Below are 18311 nucleotides of genomic sequence, written 5' to 3' on the forward strand. Positions count from 1 at the left end.
TTGATTCCTATGGGCCTAGAGGCCCATAGGAATGAATGGGAAGTCATTCTCAATTTGCGATTAGCAAATTGCGACTCGCAAATTGAGAATGCAATTTCAAAGGTGCAGGGGGGGTCCAAAGGACACCGCCCTGCACCCCTGAAATATAACTATAAGTGCATTTTTCACACACACATGCCCCAAGGGCATGTGTGTGTGTAAAATGAAACTTTCAAAAATGCACTTTTGTTCATGTGTGAAAGTTTTCGCAAATTACCATGAAGGTCAACTTCATGATGATTTCCCTCTCCCTATTTGCGAATTCGCAAATTTAAAACGGTCATGCATTGCATTTAAGAAATCTAAAATTGCGATTTCTTAAATGCAATCGCAATTTTAGAAATCGCAACATGATTGCGATTTCTAAAATGGCGAAAAACATGATGCATCCTAATTTTGTCAATTGCATTCGCAAACCGCCGAAAATTGCGATTCGCACCGTTTGCGAATGCAATTGACAATGATGCGTGTGCCCGTAAGTGCGCAGACTATTTGGTCGGCCCCAGGGCCCACTAAACCAGTAATACGCACTCCGCATTTTCTCTATGTAGGCTGCTTGGAGCCTACATCGAGAAAATGGCCTCCCCATAGACGCCTGTGGGACCAGCATCAGAGCCAATCACAACGCTGCCATTGCAGCATTGTGATTGGCTTAGGGGAGGGGAGGGAGGCTGCCTGAGAGAGAAGACGCTACAGGGGACCGGAGGAGATGGTACGTTTATTTGATGGATTTTTAAATTAAATTACCCCCTTCTCCCCGCGCAACCCCCTGCGCCCTCACCCACGAGTCATGCCGGCGCGACTGCTTCTAAAGAAAGGGAGCCACCCCAAATGGAGTGCAACTAAAGCTTGTTTATTGCTTCCTCCAGATATGCATTGGTTGGGCTCAGGAAATTTTCTTTTATGGCTAACCATTACATTTCATTTAAAGTTCCGCTGCGAGAGACTTTCAGTCTGTAACAGCACTTTGAATAGGCTCCGTATCTGGACAGCCCTTGTTTTTGAATCCCCAATTTAAGGCGTATTTGAGCTGGCAGTATTTTGGAAGGGAAAAGACATATCTGGCTCACTCTATTATGCTTGTATCACAGCGACGTAGCACTTCCGATCTGTATGCCAGAGTTGGAAGGAGCTTGGCAGAGATCACCTTCAAATCTGTAGCATGATAGGACTTTTCAGTGATTTGAAGATGGCACTGAAAGCCACCATTAGAGTGGCACCCTTCCTAGTTATTTGATTTTTTTTGTGCCGTTTTGTGCCGTAAATGTCCCTCTGAGTCGACCATAGCATGAGAAAATTATGGGTGGTTACTGTTAGAAATGGGATCCCTGGCTGGCCAGGGCTTTCGCCAAAGTCAGTCAGAGACCACCACTCCTAAGTCAGGGCAAGGGAGTTACACACCAAGATAACCCCTGCTCACCCTCTAGGTAACGTGGCGCGAGCAGCAAGGCTAAACTTGGAGGCGATGTGAGTTAAGTATTTGCGCATGCACCCCAGCAACAACACCCAAGGCCCACCACAAAGGAAACTCCACACAAGGTTATATAAAAATAGCCTTTATATTACACCAAAACACATTAGATAACAACACACACTTTACAATGTGCCAACAGGCACGGGCAGAATTTACAGGGGATATGTACAAGACAGGGCCACCTGGACCATTGTCAGGAATCAGCACTTTTAGAAGTAACACTTTTAGAAATAGCACTTAGAATATAAAACATAGAATGTAAAATCACTGTAGCACAAAATAGCACACAAACCAGTAATCACTGGTAACCAGGACCTCACTAGCACCACCTGCACTAGGAGAAAAACAACCACCTAAGTATCACAATACCTGTAGGGGTGTAAGCACATAACACATGATGCATAACCATACATTCAGCGGTGTAAGGAAGGAAAACACATGATGCATCAACAATACATTCAGAGGTGTAAGAACAAGGCACATGACGCATAAAACACATTCAGAGGTGCAGAAAATGAACAATTGCGCCAAACTCACATAAGTCACCACCTGTGACTGTCCCTAGGCCAACTGGCCTAGCAGGGGCTAGGACGCCCTGTGTCCCAAAGTCAGGGGCCTAAACGTGGCAGTTGCCCACAAAGTGCTGGGCAACTGGTGGAAACAATGGTGGGACAATGTTGGAGCCTTCCAGACTCTGCACAATTACACTGTCCCCCTGAGCCTCTCTGGGCTCGTAAAAAAAATGGGCCACGTGGAGCCTCTCAGGGCTCAAAACACCAAGCAACGCCCCTGAGCCTCGCAGGCTCTGAACCAAAGGAAATGCCCCCTAGAGCCTCTCTGGGCTCTACAAACAAAGATGCAGCCTCACTGGGCGGTGGGGTCCTTCACGGGGGACCCGGGAACACTAGGGGCGCCTTGAGCCTCTCGGGGCTCTTAAACAATAGTGGGCACTTTGGAGCCTCTCGGGCTCAACCAACAAATTATGCCCCCGGAGCCTCGGGGCTCGAAACAGAATGCGGCAATCACCCCCGACGTCGGAGTCCCTCTCGGGGGACTCAAGATTCAATTTGGCCCAGGAGCCTCTCAGGGCTCGTAAAACAAATACCTGCAGCAACGTAGGAGCAGCCCGCTGCCTTTGGGGCTGCTCTAGGGATGTGCCTGGGCCCCCACGGGGCCTTTAATGAGCAAGGGGGCACCAAAAAGTGAGAAGGGTACGACTGGGAGGGGGCAGGCACCGGCAATGTGCCCCGACGCCCCCCTCCTTGAACAGGGACCCCGGCCCCACTCACCGGACTGGTCTCTCCCGAGGCGGCGGGGACGCTGGCGGTCTCCTTCCTCGGCCGGAGCTTGGCTCTTCACCTTGCCGGGCCGCGGGCGGGGCTCTCTCACCCTCGAGAGCCTCGCCGAGGACAAGACGCTGGGCTCCTTCTTGCTCTCCCCGGGGCTCTCCCTTCACATGGGAGCCCCGGCAGTCAGCTTCCGGCTTCCTCCTCTGGTGCAGGAGCGTGGGTGGGCTCCCGTCAGCTTCCTGTTGTCCCGCTCGTCCCGCCCCCGGCCTGCCTGACTTCGGCCGGGCGGCGGCGGCGATACTGACACAGAAAAATGCGGCAAGGAGCGGGGCAATGCTGGGTGGGCACTGGCTTTTACGAACAAAGCGCTCACAAGCGCAATACGTAAAATAAAGCGCTCCCAAAGCGCTAGCCAATAAATACTCAATGTCGCTGGCAATGCAGGGTGGGCACAGGCTTTAAAGATCAATAAAGCGCTCCAGGCACTATAAGCAAATAAAGCGCTTCCAGGCGCTTAGGGGCTAAAAGTAAAGCGCTCTCAGCGCTAGAGAGCCAATACAGTGCTCCCAGGCGCTATAAGCCCAATAAAGTTCCAGCAAAAGTCCACCAGGAATGCAGCAAGGCAAGGGGGGGCAAGGCTGGGCCAGGGGCCAGCTCAGTGGCCCTCCAGGCAGGAAGGCAGTCCAAGTGGCGGTTCCTCCTGGCACCAGCAGCAGCAGCCCCCCTCAAGTAGGATCCAGGAACAGAACAGTTTGTGTGGGGACACAGCCCCATTTTTATACACCACATTCCTTTGTCTGTAGGTGCAGGTTGGGGGGAAACCAGTTGCAGCTGGTTTTGGAGCACCCTTGATGGCTCAACCACCCCTTTCATTCACTAGGGAGGCTAGGGTCGTTAGACGCACCACAGGGAGCGGAGCCAGCATTGTGTGGGGGAAAGCCCAGCCCCATTCAAGACACAGGTGCACTCGTCCCCAGCCATCAGCATGCTAATCTCCACACTCACCACCGGGCAGACCCATCATGACTCATGGAGCCTGGCATCCCAGCCAGCTCCAGCCAATCACACTCCAGCACCCTCACAGCACACGTACAGCCATGTCTAGAAGTGGCACTTCCACACTAGACACATTCATGCCGCATACATCATTTCGCAGCATTCAATCACACGAGTCCGCACGTACCAGGCTCGAGCCTGTACACCCCACACATCAGGAACTACCAGGGACACATACATTCCCCATGCATTCCTATGGGAGGGCAGGCATATCTCATCACATGCACTCAGAGTGCGCACGCACTTTCCACTGGGACACAGTGAAAGTGCGCAGAACCCAAAAATCACCATCACCAGGTCACCATTAAAAGCAAAACGTTTAGGGGTGAAACTGCCAGAAGGGCCAAGTCCAACACAACCCCCTTCCAGCCAAAACGCAGGGGAGAACAATCACCACCGTGATGGACTTCCCTGCTTGGGGCGATAGAACACAGACGTGGGCCCGCAACTGCAAGGTCACCCTCCTGTTCTACGCAACGGTGAACCCATGGGATTCCTTCTAAAACCACTGTCTGGAACAACTGGGCTACCACACTGGTACTCCCAAGCTGTCCGCGGCCAGGACCAGGCCCTGGGCCACACAGGTGCCACCGGTCCTTGCCTATTCGCAGAGCGGGGGGTAGTAACCCCTGGCACATAGGAGCCATTCTCCACTCTTCCTGTCTGCAAGACAGGACTAGACTGCCACTGGTTCTCCAGCCTAGGGTCTACAAAGTCAGAGTGCGCACGCACTTTCCACTGGGACACAGTGAAAGTGCGCAGAACCCAAAAATCACCATCACCAGGTCACCATTAAAAGCAAAAAGTTTAGGGGTGAACCTGCCAGAAGGGCCAAGTCCAACAGTTACATTCTCTAATGGACGTCCTTGAGGAACCACTTGTGCTGTGCCTTGTTTATCCTTATTATTAATACAATTTTAGTTTTCAAATGTTTGAGCTCCATTGCATGACTTTCTGTATTTTGGGAAGAGAAAATGTGTGATCAATCGCAGTAAGCTGAATTTAGTTAGGCAGAGTAGGACTACGTCATCCGCATAGAGTAGATTTAGGATGCTAAAATTGGCCAATCGTGGAGATTGTGATGCAACCTTGTTTAGGTCTTGAGAGATGTCAGCCACGTAAAAATTGAACAAGTAGGCTGCTAGTACACAGCCCTGTTTCAATCCTTGTGTTGTTGGAAGTTTCTCTGATATTCTGTCTCCGGCCGCAAGTTTTATTCTAATCCATGTCTTTGTATAGATAAGCTGGATTGTTTTTATTAGTGGGGTTGATATGCCCTACTTGTCGGGGTTGGCCTACAGAATATTCCTGTCAACTGCATCGACCACAGATTTGAAGTCCACAAAACAAAGATGAAGGCTCTGTTTTTTTGTCCCTCATCGATCAAAATGGAGAGCAGCATGATATTTATAGAAGTTCCTGTGCCTGGTTTATTGGGATCAATTTGTTCTCCTCTACCCAACAAGTAATTTTGTCGAGAAGGATTGTTACAAAGTATTTGGCTTCTGTGTCTAACAATGCTCTAAGACGATAGTTTACTGGGCATGATCTATCTCCACCCTTAAATACTGGAATGATTATTGTGCCCCACCAACTATCCAGGTTCACTTCTGCTCACAAGGAGTAATTAAACAGGTTGCATAGTTTTCCTGCCCAGAACTTTGGATTGTTTTTGTACAGGGCTTGCGGAGCACCATTGGGGCTGAGCATTTCATCACGCCACCCTCAACAAATTACTGTGCTTATTTGCTTTGGAATGATGGGGACTGCATTCCATTCAATGCTTTGCCCACTTTGTTTAGTGTGGAGCTGAATGTTAATTGTGTCTGTCTCCAGTTGCTTTCCTCCAAAGTGTAATGTCAAGTATGAAACCCAATCTGATTAGGTTACATAAGATATTGTAAGTGGCCAGGTTGTACCAGTAACATTGGTTTCCATGCACCAAAACGTTTAAGTTCGCTTTTTTTGCTAGCCTCAATCCTGGTGTAGTTTTTCATCTTCTCATATGATTTTTTATAGAATTTCCTCAGACTACGAAGTTTCACTAGCTGACATTTAATTACGTCCATGCCTCTAATAACCCTTAAGGCTTAGTTGAGCTTCGTCTTTGCCATCATGGCTGCTGTGAGCCGATCCTGGGTCTGGTCATGTTAACCGATGAAGGTATAGGCCAGGTTTGCAACGCCTGTTTCTTGCGTACTTGCTTCTGAAGGCTTCAAAGAAGGATATCAGATCATTTAGGGGATCAAGTTGCCAAGGTGCAAATGACTCTGGTCCTGTTTAGCTGATAGTTCAATAAAGTCAATTGGTTTATCTGACAATTTGATTCTCTTATAATTGGCTGTGCGGATTGAGCCTAGACTTGCGTTTGTTTTGTTACTCCTCATTGGGAGGAGCACCAGAGTTGTTGACTGCAGAAAATGGTTGCTGTCCAGCTATGGGTCTATTACAAAATAGGTAACCTCTTGATAAAGGGACAGTACCACAATTGTGTAGACTAGTGTTGATTGACTAAAGGGAGAGTATTATGTACTTGAGGGTGGAGCTTCCCATGGCGGTCTGTTGTTTAATGTTCTTAACCCCAGCTGCTCCAGGGCCTCCACAAAGGCAGTTCAGCTTTTGTCTCTCCGCTTTGTGTTCACTGCCTGGACAGGAATATCCCAAATATTATTTGTCTGTGGATATCTTCGTCATGAAGCGGGGTATGAATTACAGTCACTGGATACAAATATTTGGGGTTTTGGATTCCTTTTTAATAAGGCTAACATTGTTGATTCTAATGCTTTTGCTGTTTCTTCCTTTATATTTACTTTGGGATGAACATAGGCATTTATTAAAATTAAATTGATATTAGACTCAGGAATGCACTTCATTAATTGCAGGATCAGTATACATTGGTGTTTATAGGTATAACTTCTTATAAACCGATTATTGAAGCAGAGATGTAGATCACTAGGCCTCCCATTGGGCCTCCGAAGGCTGGTTCCTGTAGAGCTGGCTAGTCAAATGTGAGATACCCAGGTAGTGGAATTGATTGAAAGGCCCATTGTTAGACCTGTCATCCCTTAGGGTGCTCTTTCCCAAAACCATTTGCCTACTTACCTCCAATTTGTTTCTGGATTTCATTTTTGTTGGCTGTAAGACTCTTTGTACTTTAGCACTGCTAACAAGTGCTAAAATGCACAGCTCACTCCCCTAAACATGGTCTGATTGGCGTATACCTAATTGGCATATTACATTTGTTGTAGAGTGGTATGCCATATGCTAAGGCCAGTAAATTAAATGCTACCAGTGGGCCTGCAGCACTTACTGTGCCGCCCACTTAAGTAGCCCTCCCAAACATGCCCCAGGCCTGCCATTGCAGCCTGAATGCAGTGTCACACTGCCATGTTGACTTGCCATTTAAACCCCCTGGCCATTCCCTAAACCCCCCTTTTATTACACATGTCACTTCTAAGGTAGGCCTCAGGTAGCCCATAGGGCTGGGTGCTGTGTGATTAAAATTTTGGACATGCATTTTAAAATTTTACATGTCCTGGTATTGACAAACTCCCAAATCCGTTTTTCACTTCTGTGAGGCCAACCCACTCATAGGATAGCATTGGGAACTCCTAATTACATTTAATAAGCTGTAATTCCCAATAGGGAATACATAGATTTGTCATGTTTGGTACCTATGAAATTGTAATGATAAACCCGCTTTAGTGGTAAAGTTAGAGTTTTCCTCACAATTTAAAAAATTTCACTTCTACAAAGTTTGATTTTCCTACCCTTATCCCTTTTGAGCCTGTATGCCTGGCCTGGGTCACTTGACTTAATGTAACTGACAGTTAAACTTTGTGAATTCCTCCCAGACAGTCACACGATAGAGGGATTAAGGGCCAGATGTAGGTGGCCCAATAGCAGTCGGTAACGGCCGAAATTACCGAATTTCGTCCGTTCCCAACCGGTATTGGGCATTTGGGATGTAGTGGAGGATTCGGTAAATAACGAATCATCATTTACCGATTCGGTATTTACCGAATCGGTAAATGACATGTAGGAAGCACTTTGAAGAGTGCTTCTGTGCTTTAAGGATTCGTTATTTACCACCAACTATTATTTGATGGTAAATAACGAATACCTCTGTAAATGCAAATCTGTGCATTTACACCTGTGCCATGTGACAGACATACATGCCCTTAGGGCATGTATGTGTGCCACATGTGCACACAAGCACTATTCAGGGGTGCACCAGGGTGTCAAAGTGACACCCTGCCACCCTTGACACTTTCCCTATTTTACCGAATCGGTAATTACCGATTCGGTAAATACCAAATCTTAATGATTCGGTAATTTTTACCAAATTGTTACCTACTTAGCATTTACCGATTCTAAAATACCGAATCGGTAAAATTCTGTATTTTAGAATCGGTAAATCCTATTCACCTACATCTAGCCCTTGGTGTGTCTGAATGAGACATCTGCTGGCAATATGGGGGGCCGGATCTGAGCAAATCCCCATTTACACCTGATTAGCCTATGCTCTGTCTTCACAAAAAAGAAGGACTTAATCATGTATTGACACTGCAGCCAGTTTGGAGCCAGGGCAGGGGAGTCAGGCACTTCCATGCATTTCAAAGACCCTTTCCAGAAGCCACTCCCAAATTCCAGAAGGAATGCAACAGGGTGTAAAAATAGCACCTTCTGACCCACACTTCAGTTCACTGTTGGACCTGCAGAAGGAGTCTAGGAGGATTGCCTGCTGCTGTGACTTGCTGTACACTCTCACAGACTGCTGCTGTACCCGTAAGGACTCCTTTGCTGCATGGAGCCTGCTTTAAACCCTCAGAAGCCAGTCTTCCTGTTGAGCCATGCACCTTCACCTGCACCATGGACTACCATAATTAACCAATTGACAGAAATCCACTCTTCAGAAAAGGTACGCTTTTAAAGCTTTTCTGAAACATAGTTCCGCTTACTGATTCTCAAGGAGGGTGGAAGGGAGTTCGAAAGCATGGACACAAGGTAAACAAAGAAGCAGCTTCCACCTCTTGCTCTTAACCCCTTGGCTGCGGCGGTAATTACGCCACAGCGCTAGGGGGTAGGGGGGCGCACGGCGCTGCCATGCTCGTGACGGAACCACTCCGTCACGAGCCTCAGGCGCGCTGTGCTTGTGACGGAGTGGTTCCGTCACGGCCCCGCCCGCTCAATAGAACGCTCAGCGCAGGCGCGAAATCGCTGTCGGGCAGGCGGGCGGCGGGGCCGTAACGGAACCACTCAGTCCTTAGCACAGCCCGTCCGTGGCTGGTGACGGAGTGGTTCCGTCACCAGCACCCAAAGGGTTAAGCACTGACAGGAGTCCCTGATTACTAGAATGCAGTAATCTCCATTGAACATACGGGGTGAGATCAAGTATGTCTTCACAAAGATTAAAGAAAGCTATTATCTCTTTGTTCTTTGTGGGGCACAGAGCGGAGGTGTTGGCAAGGTTTGTAGTTGGAGACACTGCTGTCATACTTTCCTCAAACATAAATAATAATATTGAAAATGACCTTAGCTTTCAGTTTATGGTTATTTAATAGTTGATGCATTCCACGAGAAGCACTACATATGCAGACTGATACACCTAGTGCACCAATGAAATGTCCACGGACCATGTAGATGTGAATGTCATTGTCAACAAGCAATATCTGAAAGGAGATGATCAACCAATGGCTGAGGCTGCTGACCTTATGCCCAATTCTATGTGTTTCTTGCCTGTGGAACAACAGCTCAGGCAGACAACTAAAGTAGTCTTCAAAATACCTAAAAACTGACTTCAAGAAGGGACTCAAAGCCTATTTAAACATCCCCAATATATGCAAATGTGTCTCGAAATAATGAACCCAAAAGGGGAAGACACAGTAGCCCCCAGCCAGGCACAACAGAGTAAAATTACGTCATTATACGACAAGAATGTCCTATGAGAACATGCTTGTTCCTGAAATCTGCAGTGATCTGAAAGTCACAAGTTTGAATTCAAATCTGGTCTTTATCTTTCCATGGTTGGTAAACTGTCATTATTACATCGCTTAATAGTATCAAGTGATATTTGCAGAGCTTAGAAATGTCAGAAGTGCAGTTAGAAGTGTTATATAAAAAAACGAGTTATTATTAATATGGTGCAAATCATCTGCAAACATGAACCTAAGTTGTCTTAATGAAAAAGAAAGGAAAGATAACACCAGGGCATACTTGCTAAGTTAAACCTGCTGATCAACCTTCTCAAGTTATTATAATAGCGAATAATATGTATCCAGGATAATGTGAAATTGGTATATCCTTCTTCTGGGTTTTCAATCTTCTGCTGTTTCTCATCATTGTTTTTGGGATCATTTGGGCTCTCCTTGAATTTATCCTTTTTAATCAAACTTTCATGGATCACTTTGCATTCCTCTGCAAATAGAAAGAACATAATTAAAAATCCTGAAAAATTGATTCACTCGATTATGGAATCTGCTACAGACATATAAAATGTGTAATTTCCCAGAGTTTAATGATATCAGGAGATAATGCATTAGAATCCCACAAAAATACTAATGGCGCTTGTGCCAGGCAGTAAACATTTGGATTTTTAAGAACTAAGGGCCCGATGTAGGTAGAACTTATTTACCGATTTTTAATTACCGAATTTTACCGATTCGGTAATTAAGAATCGGTAAATAAGATTTTGACAAGGGTGCAGGGGGTGTCACTTTGACACCCTCTAGCACCCCCAAAAAAGGTTCGGGGGCCATGTGGCAGGCATACCTGCCCTAAGGGCAGGTCTGCCTGTCATATGGCACAGGTGTGCATGCACACATGTGCATGCACACCGGAATCGGTATTTTACCATCAAATATATTTGATGGTAAAATACCGATTCTGTAAGGCTTGTGGGACTCAGAAGAGTCCCACCTACATCTCATTATTACCGAATCGGTATAAATACCGATTCGGTATTTTACAGATTCTGTAAATTTACCGATCGGTAAATTTACCGAATCTGTAAAATTCTGGGCCCTACATACCAATTCTGATTTACCGGTCGGTAACGGCCGAAAATACCGATTTTCGGCCGTTACCGACCGACCTACATCTGGCCCATAGATCCTATAAACTGCGTTTGCACTGGAGTAGTGAAAAGGCAGAGTGTTATAAGAATGTACATCATTTAATGCCACATAAAACTATAATACCTGTAAACACATTGCTGGCAAAAATCGAAATACAGCTATGGAATATTTAACTTGAAAGGCGCACTTTTATTATTTAAGGCATATGCAAAAAAAATCCTTATTGTTAGAACTGTCAGCCTTAGTGTGATCTTCCCTCAAACCTTTTGCATTCTTCCTCCATCAATTTTTAGTGACTTAATGTTTGCTGGCTTTAGGACTCTGTACTCTTTACCACTGCTAACCAGTGCTAAAGTGTTTGTGCTCTCTCCTCTAAACATGGTAACATTGGCTTATATCCAATTGTCATATTTAAGTTACTTATAAGTCCCTAGTAAAGTGGCACTGCATGTGCCCAGGGCCTGTAAATTAAATGCTACTAGTGGGCCAGCAGCACTGATTGTTCCACCCACTTAAGTAGCCTGTTAAAACATGTCTCAGACCTGGCACTGCAGCCTGTGTGTGCAGTTTTTACCTGCCATGTTGAGCTGGCAAAAAACCTTTTTGTAAGTACCAAACATTCCATTTTATACATATACCTCACCACCATGGTAGGCCTTGAACACCTCAGAGGGCAGGGTGCAGGGTATTTAAAAGGTAGGACATGCACTTTTAAGTTTTATATGTCCAAATAGTTAAAACTTCTTTAATTCATTTTTCACTACTGCAAGGCCTATCTCTCCCATAGGATAACATAGGAGTTGCCTTATTACATTTTTATAAGTGCCATTTCCAAATGGGAGTAGAAAGGTAGTTTATGTTTGGTGTTGGTGTCTCAGGAATCCGAATTTAAAATCCCAAGTTATGGTAAAGTCGGATTTTAAATTCCACTTTTAGAACAGTGCCATTTTTCTACCTCTGCCATATAGTACTTCTAGCCTTTTTCTGGTCACCTGTTTGGATATAGCTGACAGTTAAGCTTTGTGTATTCCTCCTAGACAGCCACACACATTAGAGAGCTTAGGTGTGCCTGGATAGACGATCACTGGCAGGACAGGAAGGAGGACCTGCGCACAGCCCTACTTACACCTGAATAGGCTGTGTCCTACCTCCACACAAAGGGCTACATACCCCTGTTGTTATTCTGGAGCCACTGAAGGTAGGATGCCTGGGGACCTCAAGGGAAACCTCTAGAAGCTTCTCACCCAATTCAGAGGTACAACTGGGTATAAATACTGGACCTCAGACACCAACTCTTCCATACATTTCTGGACCTGGGGATACTCTGCCAGGAAAAAAGACTGCTACTCTGCTGGACTGCTACTCCGAAGGGACTGCTGTCCTGCTGTGCTGACTTGATGCCTGCTGCCCTCTTGCCTGGGTGAGAAGGACTGGACCTGCATCTCTTGAATGCAGAACCCAGAGTGACTCCAAGGTCTAGTTGACTGGCGTCCTGATCTGAAGCCTCAGGGACATAACATGCTTCCAACAACCTTGCATCTGCACCTGGGCTCTGCCATCTGTGATTCTACCTTGCCAAGTGGTGCCACCCCAGTCCTTGACCTTTGGAAGTGGGCTTAGGTTGCTCTGCCAACCCCTGTAGATACAGCGGAACCAATGCATCTACTCTGATGTGCTGCGCAAACTAAAGCAGAACCAACCGACCCATCACCACTTCCGCGTGGATTGGAGCCATCACAAAGACCCACATCGGAGCTTTTTGGAAGCACTGCATTGCCCTGACTGTGTGATGCACCCTCGGTGCAGGACCTCACACCCCTCACTGATGGCAGTCTCGATGATGATGCAGGCCCCCGCATTGCAGCCTCACAGCACCTCGGCACTGATGCATTACTTCAGCTACGCTACGCATCTTCGACGCGAATTCACGCAACACTCCACAAATGTTATGTTGTTATGTTATGTTAAAGGGCTCTTCTATAGCGCGTGGCTATTCCATGGAGTGTCCCGGCGCTTTGGCAAAGAGAGAAATAGAAGGAAAGTACATAACACAGTGCCCTCCACCTGGCAGCAAAGAAATTACTGGGCGAAAAGCCACGTCTTCAGGTCCTTTTGAAAAGCAAGCAGGTTAGAAGTAGTTCTCAAAGCAAAAGGAAGCTCGTTCCAGCAGCACGGGGCCAAATACCGGAAAGAGCGGCCTCCAGTACGAGCACATTTAATGATGGGAACAGTTGCTTTGGCCAGCAATGCGGACCTCAGGGACCTCCTTGGAACGTAAAAAGCCATCCGCTTCCGGAGATATTTAGGACCGGTCAAGTGGAGAGCTTTAAAGGTCAGAGTCAGGATCTTAAAGGTGACTCTTTTGGCAATCGGGAGCCAATGAAGTCTCTCAAGCAACTCCGACGCACGAGCCCTTCGTGGCAGTCCAAAGATGGCTCTAGAGGCCGAGTTTTGCACGACCTGCAAACGAGCTAGAAGATATTTCGGGAGGCCTAGATAAAGGGCATTCGCGTAATCAAGACGCGAGCCTATCAAGGCCTGAACTATAGTTTTTTTATGTTGGAGGGATATTAGAGGAAGGAACTTCCGCAGCATTTTCAAAATGCCGAAGCACTTTCCAGTCAGCCCTACAATCTGGGGTCTAAAAGAAAGATCAACATCACATAAGACACCCAGATTTTTGGCTTTTTGTGAGGTATCCTCAGGCGGTGACATGTCACGTGGCCACCAAGACTTCCACTCGGGGTTCGGAGGACTTCCGAAGAAGAGCTGCTCCGACTTATTCGAATTGCATTTCAGACTATGTCTCTGAAACCATTCAAACACGGCTTCCAAACATTCCCTGATCTGATTGCTGTCAAAATCTTCACCCTTGTTACACGTGAAAAGTAGCTGGGTGTCATCAGCATAGGATATGATCTGGGCACCAAAAGATTCCGCTACATCCGCGAGAGGGGCCATATAGATATTGAAGAGGATGGGGCTCAGGATGGACCCTTGAGGAACCCCTACCTCCAGCGGAGGCATTTCAGCGGAAAACGGGGGTGCCCAGACCACTTGTCGGCGGTTGGTGAGAAATGACTTAAACCATTTCCACACCGTCCCCCGAAAACCGATCTCCCAGAGTCTTGAAAGGAGACCGACGTGGGGGACGGTGTCGAACGCCGCAGACAAATCCAGCATGACCAAGATAGCTTTCCCTCCTCCATCCAAAGTCTCTCGAATGGCATCGGTAACCTCTAAAAGGGCTGTCTCCGTGCTGTAATTCGCACGGAAACCCGATTGAGAGTCGTGCAACAAGTTGTTATTCTCTATGAAGCTGGAAATAGAGAGGTGCACGTGTTTCGCAATCACCTTAGCCAGAGAGGGAAGGAGGGAGATTGGTCTATAGTTCGCGTGCACAAGGGGATCTGATGTTGTTTTTTTTAACAGAATCAGGGCGTGCTTCCAGGCCATGGGTACCTCTCCAGATGTCAGGGAGGCGTTGAGCAAGATGTTAATTGCCGGCACCACTCTCCCAAGGCAAGTAGCAGGGCAGGGGTCAAGCGGAGTGCCTGATTTAAGTCGAGATAGGAAGTCGAGAGAGGAGGCATGAGAGATGGGTGGAAAGTCCAAAAGCAGAGGTCCTGTCTCCTTCAAAAGTGAAGGCATAGGAGTCAGATGACATACACCTGAGCTAAGGCCCGGTCTAGGAAAGGAGTCTTGGATAAGCTTGATTTTATTAATAAAGATTTCACTGAGTTGGCAGATCCAAGCTTCCGTGTGAGAGTGATTAGGAGAGCTTGAGGCAGGAGAAATAAACTCTTGTACAATTCTAAAAATGTCTTTACTCCTACTATCTGCTGCATCAATTCTGTGTTCCAAATAAGCTTTTTTTGCATCCAAGATTTGCTTATGATAGAGACGGATTAACTCCCTATATTTGATTTTATCTTCAGGATCATACAGCGCCTCCAGACTCTTTCCACCCTCTTACAGTCCTGGCGCATCTTGCCAAGAAGAGGAGTGCACCAGGGGGCCGAGATGTGTTTGCCCACCGAATTACCTGTCTTACCAGGGGCTAACTCCTCAAACCTAGTTTTGAGCCATTTCTGGACCAGTTCAGTATCTTGCTCCAAATCCCCTGATAGAAAGCAGGGGTGTTGGCAAAGAGCGGCAGAAAGCATTTCTGGCGTGACTCGATGAAAAGGCCGCGACAACCTTCTGGTGTCTTTCGCTCCTCTAACACTGGGCATGTCCATGATGGAGATGCAAAATTCTACTAAAAAGTGGTCTGACCAATGAACAGGAAGCGGTGGAGAGGCCTCGATAGATCTGGTGAAGAAGATCTGATCGATCGTATGGCCTTTAATATGAGTCGGGCTAAGAATGAAAGGGGACAGCCCGAGCGGACAGACTATGTCTAGGAGCTTAATGGTGTCAAGATCGGCAGTGTTGTCCATATGGAGATTGAAATCTCCCAATAGGATACAGTGCTCCGATCTCAGGCAAGGTACAGAAAGTACCGCCTGTAGGTCCTCAAAAAAGGAACCTAAAGGGCCAGGTGCTCTGTAGATAATAATCCCTGTGCAAGTTTGGCGGGGAGATAGTTTGAGAGTGAAGCCTAAGGCTTCACTACCCTTGATGTTATCCACAGGGAATGTCGAACAGGACAGACTCTTGTCGACAACTATAGCCACACCTCCACCACGACCCACCACTCTGTCTTTCCTGTAGATAGTGTAATTTGGAGGGACAGCAGTGGCAATATCGGGGCAAGAGCACTCACTAAGCCAGGTCTCTGTGAGAAACAGACACGAGGTTTTAGAATCAGATATCAAATTCCAGATATCCATGGAATGCTTACTGAGAGATCTGGCATTAAGCAGATGACAGAAAACATGTGGTGAAGAGGATACAGGCAGTACACCTTCCCGCCTCGGCATAGTCCAACCGCAACCAGCGCAGCCCTTCCTAAGCGAGCGGCCTCCTGGGAAGACATGATGACATGATGTACAGGATCCTCGTAGCGCTAATAGCTCAGTGGAAGAATAAGAAAGCATCAGAACTACTGAAACGTCTAAACCACCAAACAACAAACTACAGACAGCCAAATAGTAACACGCCTACCTCGCCGACTTCCGAGACGCGGACGAGCGCAGACGGGCGCGACTCAGGCGCAGAGAGGGCGCCTCCGCTGCGCGTCACCGCTGCGCGTTGAAAGGAATCCTTTAAATAGGCAGCTCCCAGTGTCCCTGAGCGCAAGAACACTCAAAGATGGCGCCCACAGTTCCCCTCCCACACAAAGATGGCGCTCCCTGCCCCCTGCCTCCCCGGAGACCGGACCCGCTAAACAGCGGTGGGGTGACACAATTGTAGTGCAGGTGAGTGGCCAGAGACCCTGTAGCTAAAACCAGGGGAAAGTAAACAAAATAGAAATAAAATAGAAAACGGGGAATTAAAAATAGCCTATAACGCTATAAACGCTGAAACAGCGCGCACACCCAGCAGCAAGGCGCTGCTGCAATACTTAACCTCAAGTTTCCAATGCCAAAAAATAGGATTTACGGTACCTAACTGGGCCAATGTAGCCGGCATGCACTCAATTGTGGTCGGTCTGAACGTGTGACTTTGCGCCGGTCCAGCGTGATCTGATATCCAAAGTTGGTGCATTGTGCTTGACGGCACAGTCAAAACATTCTGACACCAAGCAAAACGTGGGGATTACCATAAAAGAAAAAGATACCACTTTCCTACAGGTCTTCTCTTTTGGGACCTGGACTTCTCCCTTGTATTTGTTAAAACACATATGCAAGTGGAAGGAAAGAGATGATGGAGGCAGCTCATATCCCCTCTGCAGGATTACTCCTTGGGCTTAAGCTAAGGCTCGTGGTACACTGCGAAAATTCTCCTTGATTAGCTTATTTTTCTTGTTTTCAAACTCTGCCTCTTGTGTCTGAAGCCACACCTGCAAAAATGGAATTTGAGCTGGCTAACATGGATGCCTACACTGTAGCCCAGCTCAAGGAGTTCTGCAAAAATAGGGGACTGCCTGCCAAGGGCACCACCAGTAAGGTAGAGTTGTAAAATTTGCTGAAGGGCTAGACAGAAGCCCATCAATCACTGGTTGAAGCCGCAGAAGGGAATGATGTGATGGAAGGACAAGGAGAAGGCTTCTCTGAGATGCAGGCTTCAACTGGGGGAATGATTTGGCGCCTGCAGTTCAGCCTCCTGCCAGTGCATGGAGCAGTGTATATTCTCGTGGCCTATCCACAGAGCAGTTTGCGGAAAGGAGGGAGGAGAGAAAGTTCAAGCTGGAAATGGCAAGGCTCAGGATGGAAAAAAAGAAGGCTGCGTCAAGCATCCTCAGGAGCAGCATGATAGGGGGCGTAGGAGGCAACATATGTACATATCCTTTCAAGAACCTATTTACAATAGGGGACTTGAATCGTGAGGGTTGGCCCACCAGCTGCAGGAAAGCGGACAGAGCTGAGAGATAACCCTTGAGAGAACCCAAAGCAGAGCCCTGCTGGGCAAGTGTAAAAAGAAAAAGAATATTAGATAAGGAAGCAGAAAGAAGGTCAAGAGACCTTTATACACAATATTTCACAAATTTTTGCCAACTTCAGTTGTATACCGTCTTAGCGGAGGGCCGCATGACCACCTAGGTAACATCACATACTTCGGGAGGGAGGTTGATAGCTATCAACTGGTGCCGCTCAATCTTAATACAAGGAGGTGGAGAGTTGACAGATTCAGGGGGAGGACTCATGCTACGACAGAAGATCCTCCCGAAGAGGAAGCCTGATTGGAGGATCAATGTTCATTCAAAGAAGCTCTGGATACCAGGTTCTCCTTGGAGCCACAAGTATGATCCTGATCTTCTTGAAAACTCTGGGCAGAAGTGGTATGGGTGGATAGGCGTACAGGGGCCTGACTCCACTCGGGACGAACAACATTACAGAACAATAGCCATCTTAGAAACTCCAGTGCACAATGCTGCTGACATTGCACGATCTCTTTTGAGGCGAACCTTTCGAATCAAGGGTCTCCCCACTTTTGAAAGAGAGCTTGTTCCACCTCCAACTGGAGACACCATTCACGATCCACTAGACATTGACGGCAGAGTTTGTCTGTCTTGTACTTCACAGAACCTACCAGGTGTTGAACCACCAGGGTCATGCCCTGCTGTGCCTGTCAAGTCCAGATGCATAGGGCCTCTTGGCAAAAGGCCCAGGACACCACCACTCCATGCTTGCTGATGTACCATTTGGTGGCTGTATTGTCCATAAATACTTGCACTAAGTTCACCTTGACAGAGGGAAGGAATGCTTCCAATTCTAGCTAGATCACCCGATGCTCCAACAAGTTGATGTGGAGCCCCAACTCCGCTGGAGA

General features: G+C 47.2%; 1 protein-coding gene across 2 annotated transcripts in view; it reads right to left on the reverse strand.

The window, feature by feature from the left end:
• Positions 1-18311, reverse strand: part of CFAP54 (cilia and flagella associated protein 54) — a 2603731-nt gene that overhangs the window by 315568 nt on the left and 2269852 nt on the right. For both annotated transcript variants that reach the window (XM_078677994.1, XM_078677988.1), the window contains one exon: positions 10075-10275. In XM_078677994.1, coding sequence (XP_078534120.1) covers positions 10075-10275 — 201 coding nt within the window. The remainder of the gene's footprint in view (positions 1-10074; positions 10276-18311) is intronic.

The sequence above is a fragment of the Lissotriton helveticus genome, chromosome 1_1, assembly GCF_964261635.1.
Source record: "Lissotriton helveticus chromosome 1_1, aLisHel1.1, whole genome shotgun sequence".
Lineage (NCBI taxonomy): Eukaryota > Metazoa > Chordata > Amphibia > Caudata > Salamandridae > Lissotriton > Lissotriton helveticus.